The sequence below is a fragment of the Pipra filicauda genome, unplaced genomic scaffold, assembly GCF_003945595.2.
Source record: "Pipra filicauda isolate LSUMZ 115617 unplaced genomic scaffold, ASM394559v2 scaffold689_size176454_pilon, whole genome shotgun sequence".
Taxonomy (NCBI): Eukaryota; Metazoa; Chordata; class Aves; order Passeriformes; family Pipridae; genus Pipra; species Pipra filicauda.
In genome coordinates, this window is record NW_024104852.1 from 142604 (window position 1) to 152403 (window position 9800).

General features: G+C 46.5%; 1 protein-coding gene across 1 annotated transcript in view; it reads left to right on the forward strand.

Annotated features, from left to right (window-relative positions):
• Window positions 1-9800, forward strand: part of PNPLA7 (patatin like phospholipase domain containing 7) — an 84488-nt gene that overhangs the window by 60699 nt on the left and 13989 nt on the right. Inside the window, exons 21-22 of the mRNA XM_039388786.1 lie at window positions 4800-4860; window positions 7376-7525. Of these exons, the coding sequence (XP_039244720.1) occupies window positions 4800-4860; window positions 7376-7525 (211 nt within the window). The remainder of the gene's footprint in view (window positions 1-4799; window positions 4861-7375; window positions 7526-9800) is intronic.

Here is a 9800-nt window from a genome sequence, read left to right on the forward strand (position 1 = left end):
TCCATCCCTGGAGGTGTTTAAGGACAGACTGGATGTGGCATCAGTGCCATGGGCTGGGAACCACGGCGGGGTTGGATCAAGGGTTGGACTGGATGATCTCAGAGGTCCTTTCCAACCCAGCTGATTCTATAATTCTATGATTCCATGATTCCATGAACATTAGTTAAGCAGAGGGGAAATTAATGATTTCCCAGAGCCTGCTCCGTAGCAGCTGCAGGAACAGACTGTCACAGTCAATAGGAGGGAGCTTTGGGATGGTGAGAGAGCCTGGGTGGGTCTTACTGGGATGGAGTTGATTGAGAAGCAGCCAGGAAAACAATGTGTTTCTAAGGTAGATGAAGTGGAGAGTGGTAAGCCGGGTCAGAAAGGTGGAATTGTGCTGAGGAAAGTGTTCTCCAACACCATATGAGAAATAGGAAAACACTTTATCCTGTTGTGCCCTGCACAAAAGTGTTCTGGGAGTTAATCTGAAAAGGGGAGTGGGTGGCAGGAGGAGGAGGAATGGTTTATTTCCCTTGCAAAATGTGTATCTCAACATCCTGCTCTGGGCCAGGGGGATGGATTTGCAGTTGCAGTGGTGTCCAGGAGAGAAGGAGGGGTTTGGGGGCTTTTGTGGAACAGAACTGATGCCCTGGAGCCCCAAGTAGCTTTTGAGATGGAGATTTACTCAATATTTTAGACTTGTAAGGTCAGATTTTTTCCTTCTGGCCTGAAAACTCTTTTGCATAAGCTCAGGAGAGTGGGATTTTGTCTGCTTTGGGGGTATTTTTGATAGTTCACTCAGGCATCTTCCCAGGTCAGGCTCCAGAGTCCTGACTTGCACCGTGAGCCCCTGTAGTGAATATTTAGGTGCTGGCAAAGCCCCTGTGACCTTCCTTGAGTCTTTTCCCAGCTTGAGCCTGGAGCACTGGGTGGGAACCTCAGTTTTAAGGCTCTGTGCACACCTGGCCTGACAGCAGAAGTGTCTGATCAATGGCTCCACTGCTCGTTATCGGTCGCAGTGATTAACTCTGATTAACTGATGCTAGTGCACCTCCTAGTCATGAGGAAGGATTAATTCAACTTTCTCCCAAACTAAACCAAGCTCAGCTCTATCCATAGCATGAGGAGTCCAAAACTTGCATTCACTTTGCAGGCAATTAATGATCCTTTCCTAATTTAGAAACCTCCTGGTGTTCCTCCATAAGTCTGGGCTCCAACTGGCTGCCTTCTTGCAGTGCAGATTTCTCTTCAAACCTTACATTTAAACCACCTGGTCCTGTGCCAGCAGGAGGTGTGTTTGCAGGGCTGGGTGGTTGGTGCTAGAAGAGTGTAAAATCCAGGATGTGCCGCAGGGATGAGCACGGCAGACGCTTCCGACTGGGAAGGCAGCGCAGCCCCGGGTGACGGTGACGCCGTGGAAATGGGATAACTGTGCCACCAGAATTCCTGCCTTCCCCCTCTGCCCAAACTCTCACTGCCAATTCCTAGAGCTTCCATAGAATCATTGCATTGTCAAGGTTGGAAAAGCCCTCCAAGATCGAGTCCAACCACCACCCCAGCACCACCATGTTCACCACTAACCCATGTCCCAAGGGCCACATCCACATGATTTCTGAACACTTCCAGGGGTGGTGGCTCCACCACTGCCCTGGGCAGCCTGACCACCCTTTCAGTGAAGAAATGTTTCCTAATATCCAACCTAAACCTCCCTTGATACAACTGGAGGCTGTTTGTTCTTGTCCTGCCCTTTCTTACCTGGGAGAAGAGAATGACCCCCACCTCGATTTTCCAATGAAATACAGCTGAACAGGCAGGGTGGGGATGAGTGACTGGGCTGAATCACAGCCCAGATGTCTGCACTGTCTGCACCCTGTTACCTGCCCTTCTCCTGCCTCCATCTCCTCCAGGCACACTTGGAATAACTCTTTCCCTTCAATCCCTGTCAGAGAGCTCCTAACCCAAGGGCTGATTCCTGCCTGCTTCCTCCTCCTCCCTGCCCAAGCTATCCCAGCCCCCTCCACACAATCCCACTCCTCTCCCAGGTCCCTTGGCTTCCTTGTCATCATCATCCAGCTGTCCTGCTCCTTCTCATGCCCTTGTGCTGGGTGGAGGGAGGAGAATAAAGGTGCTTGGAAGCCTGAAGGATGATTTTTCCCCGTTGGTTTGCAGCTCTCCCCGGCTGCCCTGAATTTGGCAGCCCTGCACAGTGAGGGCTGTGGGTCAGTCCTGGAAGGTTGGGTCTCTTGTCGATGGAGGGATGTGATTTACACTGACTTCTCCCTCAGATGGATGGACAAGTCTCTTTTAAAAGAAAACATTGCCTTTTTGTGGCAGGATGTCTGGTGTCTGTGATATAAAACCCCACGGAAATTTCAGGCCAGTTCTTAGCTCCGATCCCAAACTGATGTTCCTGCGACGTTGCCATGACTGCGACAGTGACTCATCCCATTATGGTTTGCAGCTTTCTTGTTGTACAAAGTCACCAGGGAAATAATTTTCCCTATCTATACATCCCAAGGCTGTAAGGTTTGCTCCAGCAAACAAGACAAATAATATTTCCCGGTAATAGGAGCAGCCAACTGGAAAATGAGACCAATAGGTTCTATTCTTAGTTCCATCATTAACCTTGGACATATTTTGTAACTTAGCTGGAGCTCTCCTTAGCTGCCTGTAAAGCAGAAAAAGTTATAAATACAGGAGATGGTTTTAGTAAGTAATTAAAATTCTGACGCCGGAGTGCTTCAGAAGTGTAAAATGTTCATAGCACCTCCCAAAACTGCTGAGGGAAGGTCCTGCTGGGCTGGGGCGGGTTTGGGTGAATGCATGTGAGCTGGGTGTAGTGAAGGTGTTTGGGGCAGGTCATGTCCCTTAGGAAGGATAATCAGTCTCATTTCTGTTAAGGATTCCCTCATTTCCTCCCCTCTCCCCATAGCTGGGGCAGTTTTCCGTAGCTCCACCAGCGCCGTTCAGTGAATCCCAGAACCACAGGTCTTGGAGGTGTTGGAGTGGTAACGGGTCGTGTGGTTGGGTGATTGTCAGCTTCTGTTATATTTTGGACAAATGGAAGCGTTTTATATCCTGTCTGAGGTCCCAGGACGAGGAAGGAGGAGGCTGAGAGCTTGTCTGCCATCAGGAGCCACCGTCATTCCAACATCCCTCGGTGGTGGCAGCGGGTTGAGCTGCATCGGTGCTCTTGGTGCAGCTGCTGTGGACACTGTGTGTCTGCTCTTGGGGCAAGTAAGAGGGGCTCTAAAGAAGTTTAAATTGGGTCACTGAAGAGATTGTTCATGTGGCATCTCCAGGAGCTTGCAGTTATGGGACAGAAGGGGCACACGTTGCCCAGAGAAGTTGGGGCTGCCCCATCCTTGAAAACGTTCAAGGCCAGGTTGGACGGGGCTCTGAGCAACCTGAGCCAGGTGAAGATGTCTCTGCTACTGCACAGGGGTTGGACTAGATGGGCTTTAAAGGTCCCTTCACCCCCAGCCATTCTATGAAATCCCTGAAATAACCTTGTTTAGCTCTTACTCTGTGCTCACCCTGTGTTGGAAGGCTCCTGTTTGTTCTTTTTCCTTAGTGAACAGACACTTAAAATATATTGGTGCTTCGTGTCCAGAGTTTCATAGGTCAGGGCAGTTTATTGCTGTAGATTTTGTTTCTTAAAGCAGGTCATATAAATGGTTCTGATGGACAGGCTGACCTGTCTTGATGCCTACATGGCCCTCTCTGTGAAAGATGCCTCCTGAAGTGCCTGTTCCTGTGGGAACAGTGTGTCTGTCAGTGCCAGGATCCCAGGTTCCATGTGCTGCTGCTTGTTTCTCTTGTTAAGAATTTGGGGAAATTTTGTTCTGATAGTTTTGGTGGGGTTTTTTTTTATGTCCTCCTGAGTTATTTTAACCTTGAATTATTTGTCTGGGGGAGAGTATCTAATGATTGCCCTATTCTTAATATATTTAAATAACTCTCTTTATTATTTGGTAGAACATCTGTGTAGAGCTTTCAGAATAAATGCTGCATTTCCAAGTCTGTCAGTTCTTGCTATTGCAATGATTAGTCTTCTGCTACCCCACTTGTCAGGAATTATTGATTGTTCATGCTGGAGAGAGGCTTGACAGTTTGGAGATACACTTGGCTATTGGAATATTGGTTTATATTGATGTAAGTCCTTTGGCAAAACAGCTGGGAAAACATCTGTCCCTTCAAAGGTACAAGGCAAACATAATTCGAGGAGGAAAACAATTTCTTAGGCAGCTTGTTCCGATTCTGCAGATGTTTAGGGAGTGCATTTATCGCTTTTTTTTCAAGATGTTTTAAATTGGTTACTGTAAACCATTCACTGGAGGTCAGATGGAACCTGGGGGGATCTGTTGGAGCACAGGTTTGAACCTTTTGGAGCCTTTAGCACCTACAAAAGGTGTAGGAGCACAACAGCCTCTGAGGGGTGAGAGTGACTGAGAGGTGCAGGTGCCCTGCAGAGAGAAATGAGGAGAACCTGAGATGCAATTGGACATGTTTCCCCAAATAATCAGATTTTCCTCTTTTGTTTCTAAAGCAAGTTAAACATTGCCTTTTGTGGGGTTGTTTTGTTTTCTTGTTTTTCCAAATTAAAGTAAAATAGGGTAAAAGAAATCAAGACAAATGATCAGTCACTGGCTGTTACAGCCAGGAAAGAAGTTATGGCTCTAAACCCTTGTCTCTGTGAGGTTCAACTTGAGAGAGCATCTTAAAGTTTGGAAGTCTGGGTGTGTGGATGCTCTATTTCAGTACATTCTGCCTGAATGTTTGTTTATTTTTATTTTCTCTCTCTCTCCCATCGCCAGGTTGTGACTCGACTTATTCACTTGCTGGGAGAGAAGATCCTTGGCAGTTTGCAGCAGGGAGGTAAGACTCATTCCTGGACTACTTGGGCTTCCTTGGAGCCAGACTTACATTCTTAAATCTGGAAATGGCACATACTTGGAAAGAGAATTTGTCATTAAATTTTGGCTTGGAGAAGAGAAGGCTCCAGGGAGAACTTAGAGCCCCTTCTAGTGCCTAAATGGGCTCCAGGAGAGCTGGAGAGGGACTTGGGACAAGGGGTGGAGGGACAGGACAAGGGGGAATGGCTTCACACTGCCAGAGGGCAGGGCTAGATGGGATATTGGGAAGGAATTGTTCCCTGTGAGGGTGGGGAGGCCCTGGCACAGGTTGCCCAGAGAAGCTGTGGCTGCCCCTGGATCCCTGGAAGTGTCCAAGGCCAGGCTGGACGGGGCTTGGAGCAACCTGGGCTGGTGGAAGGTGTCCCTGCCCATGGCAGGGGGTGGAATGAAATGAGCTTTAAGGTCCCTTCCAGCCCAAACCATCCTGTGATCTGTAATAGCTTTTGGCACAAGTGGATGGTGATTTTATTACGTGTACACATTTTTTTTGGCAGAGCATGGTTAACTAAGTGTGGGAATGGAGTGATTTGCAGTTGAGATAGAAAAGTGCTGCTGCCTGTGTGCAGTGAAATTTCCCTGGCATTTCTTGCAAGAGCAGTGCAGAGGGAACACTGGAAATAGCAGCTGTAGTGGGCTGGAATCAGAGAGCTGTGCTCAGTGGCACCTGCACAGAGACTGACTTAATATGTCTGTATTTGCATTCTTTTAATGAATTGTCTGGGAGGAAAGGGTCTGCTATGGGTTGGTTCTGAAGCTTTGTGTTTGTGGCAGCACCAACTCAAAGTCTATTTACTGATTGAAGGGAGTAGGAGGAAATTTTCCCAATTTGCTTCAGCAGCTTTTAAAAGAAGAGACACATGTTGACTACTGAGGGCGTTGTGGGGTTCTTTGCTGTTGAGGATTGTTTGGGTTTTCTTTGGTTGTGGGGGTTTAATTACTTTTATTATTTTATTGCTTTTATATTTTTTGCAATATTCCAAGGAGACTGAAAATGGGGTCACCAACTCTCCTGTTTCAGAGCAGTTTTGAGGAGGGAATCTCAAATTCTGCTCTTTCTTCACACGCTCAGCTTTCTGGGCACAACCAGCTGTGTACAAATGCCTGGTGACAACTGTGCTTAAACCTCAGTGGCCTTGGGCAGAGTCTGCACTGTTTGGGAAACAGGGCAGAATAGGGAAAATAGAGAAAACTGGAGGGAAATTAGTGACAGTTACAGGAGTTCAGAGAATCACCACTGAAGATCTGAGGAGGGAAGGGCTGGTGGAGATGAAGGGGTTGAGCTGTGATGTGTAACTTGTTTGAACCTACAAATATCTTCTTGAAGATCACCAAAAAGAGTTGGAAAAACTATTTCATGTTCTGTGCAGAGCTGTTTGAGAAGACTTGAAATGAATAACTCAATTGCTGAATATACTTGAAAAAAAAGTTTATCTGATTTTTTTTTGTGTCCTGCAGTGCACTGTTGCCCTGGCAGAGAGCCTTTGAATGGCTTTTCACAGGGTATATCAAGTATTTCCATATGCCCAGCTCAAGAATTCATCTTAATGGTACATCTTAGGTCTTTGCTGGGCGAAATGAGATAAGCAGGACATGAAATCCCAACTTAGATGTCAGAATTTATTGTGTACTTGGAGTTGACAGGCATTAGCAGCAGAGTGAGAGTGTCTGAGAAGGTTCAGTTAAGGAGGAAGGAAAGAGTATGAGAATAAAACCAGTTTGAAGAACATCCCCATCATTTTTCTGATCTGAGCTATCTGGGAAGATCTTGATCTTTGTAACAGTCATTGCACACTTCTGCCAAAAACTGCTTTACTCTGCCCAGATCTCTGTCCTTACTCATCCTACCAAATTATACTGGAGATACTTCCCAGTTACTCTGCAGCTACTTGAGAGCTTCCATATTTCAGTTTAATGCTCCCAAGCCCATATCTGTAAAGCTCTGCAAAAGAAATAAAACTAGGTGGAGATAAACATCCTCTGTAAGAACTTCGTTGGAAACAAGTATTTATTTCCTTGCTCAAGAATACCATAAATATAAATGCTAATTTTTGGAGTATTTTAATACTTAAAACAGATTTTGGAGTTTCTGTTAGTTAAGCTGATTCTTCTTGTGGGCTAAATCAGGGCCTGTTCCAAAGTTGTGGCTGTTCAAAGACATTCAATAGTGGTTTTTATCCTTGTCTTCCCAGGTCAGGTAAATGCATGTTGCATTTAACTTATTCCTGGCATCCAGATAGTCTTAACATTGCCTAACTCCTCCTCACAAATGTTACGTCAGCAGCCAAAAATGATGGAAATTGATCTTTATCCTCTTAAAATGCAATATGTGGGAACTCTCCTGGGGAGGATGTTCCATTTCTCTGGGGTCGAGCAATTGGGTGGCACTTTCCTTCCTGCCTGAAGGTGACATTTCGTTGTTTACAGCCAGGCTGTGGCTTTCTGGGCTGACTGATGGCAAGTGCTTTCCTTCCTGACAGGTCACCCTCTTGGATTACACAGCTCCAGCAGCAAGTGGGACGCTGGGAATCCTGCCAGCAACCTGTCCACGGTGGCGATCATGCCGGTGTCCGAGGAGGTGCCGCTGACGGCCTTCACCCTGGAGCTCAAACATGCCCTCAGTGCTGTGGGTGAGTGTTTCCATCCTGCTCCATCACAGGAAAGAAATCCTGCTCGTCTTTTTTAGGAAGGTGTGGCCTGTCAGGAGTCACAGGTGGGTTCCTGCTGCTTTAGAGGGGTAGTGATACATGAAACGATCAGAGGGTTTGAGAGGTTTTGGAGAGACTCCATTGCAGCCTTACAGGGCTTTAAGGGGGATAATAAAAAGGAGGGAGGAGGACTTTTTATACGGGTAGATAGTGACAGGACAAGGGGGAATGGCTTCCCACTGCCAGAGGGCAGGGCTAGATGGGATATTGGGAAGAAATTCCTCCCTGTGAGGGTGGGGAGGCCCTGGCACAGGTTGCCCGGAGAAGCTGTGGCTGCCCCATCCCTGGAAGTGTCCAAGGCCAGGTTGGATGGGGCTCTGAGTATCCTGACTAGTAAGTGGCATCTCTGCCCGTGGCAGGTGTGTTGGACTAGATAATCTTTAAGGTCCCTTCCAACCCAAAGCATTCTGTGTTCAGGATCAGCCTGTTTCATGATTTCTTACTTCTCTGTTCCCATCCCTAGAATGCATTTACTTTTAGTGGAAAACTTTGAGATCTTAATGACTCAGAAATACTCTCCAGCCTGTCTGGCCCAGCTCCTTGGCTGCCCTGAGCACTCCCAAGGCTGCAGGGACTCCAGGAGACACATCCCACACCAGGGCAGCGTTCCCACAGCACCTGCCTGAGAGTCTCATTCTCTCCAGCTCAGTGTGAGAGTCTTTCAGGCCCCTTCAGCTGTAAAGGTTCCTCCAGCAAAGGGTTTCTTACCCAGTTTTCTCCTGTGGAGGTAGCACAGTGAGTGGTAAGCATAAGCCTTGATGCAAGAGGCTTGTGGAAGAGATCCAGATTGGCACTGGAAGTCCAAAGTTTAGTCTGAAATCATTCTCATTTGCTGTCAGCTTGTTTGTCTGTCTCATGCTCACAGACCCATGTATTCAGCTCACAGCTGAGTCATTAATTCCTTTATCCATCGATGAAGCTGCTTGTGCGAGTTCCAGTTGCTCACAAAACCACGTGTTTAATTCAGAATTCAGCTTGCACTTATTAATAACGGTTTGACATTCCCTGAACATCCTCTTCTCATCCTCATACACTGTCACAGATCTGTTGAGTGAATCTCCTGTAGTCCTTTGATGAATTGTTAGTTTGCTCTCTCGTGGCATGTGATTTTTAAAAGCACATGTTAGGTGATGCTTGAGATGCAACCACATACATTTGTTGGTTGTTTCCATTTTGGCCTCAGTGGTGTCTGGGGCTGGCACTCCTTATTCTGCTTAAAAACCTTCTGGGTGAGCAGGCACAGGAGGAAGCTTGTGGTGTTTGAACTCTTTAACCTTCTGAAATCTGAGTTTGTGTGCAACTTGTGGCAGACAGTTCCTCTTATTTTGAGATGGCAGAAGAATGCTGGATCCATAAGAGAGCCCGGGTCTCTAGTCAGAGCTGTGTTGCTAATGGGGCCTCCTTAGGGATCATTGCCAGCTTGTTTTGATGTGTGTCAGCACATAAATAAAACAAACAGAAACCGAAGTAGGTATTCAGAGTGAAAACACCCGTTTGAGCTGACAGCAGCAGGACTGTGCCAGAGGGGTTTGGTGGGATCGCTGGGCCTTTCCTCCTTCCCCCTCCTTCCCTCTCCCTCTCCTGGGCTGACTCTGTGCCTGGCAGCTCTGGTGGTGCTGGACACCCTTGGCATCTGCAGTTCCTGCCCAGGCAGAGCAGACGGTGCAGTGGGGAGAGGAAAGTGTTGTGGGGAAACAGAGCCAGCCGTGTGTTCCCAGCCCCGGCCCCGAGCTCTGAGTCCTGCGGGTCAGAGGGGCAACTGTGCTGGGGGGCTGTGCAGCCTGCTCTGCTTAGCTCTTATTTAGATGCTTACACTCTTTTTTTTCTCTTTTTTCTTTTTTTTTTCCTCTTTTTTTTCTTTTTTTTTTCTTTGCTTTTTTTTTATCTTCGTTTCTTCTATTTTTTCTTTTTTTCTCTTTTCTCTTTTACTCTTTTTTCTCTCTTTTTTCATTTCTTTTTTTTTCTCCCCTTTTTTTCTCTCTTTTTTCTTTTTTTCTCTTTTCTCTTTTTTCTCTCTTTTTTCTCTTTTTTCTCTCTTTTTTCTCTTTTTTCTCTCTTTTTTCTCTTTTTTCTCTTTTTTTTCCTCTTTCTTTTTCCTCTTTCTTTTTCCTCTTTCTTTTTCCTCTTTCTTTTTCCTCTTTCTTTTTCCTCTTTCTTTTTCCTCTTTCTTTTTCCTCTTTCTTTTTCCTCTTTCTTT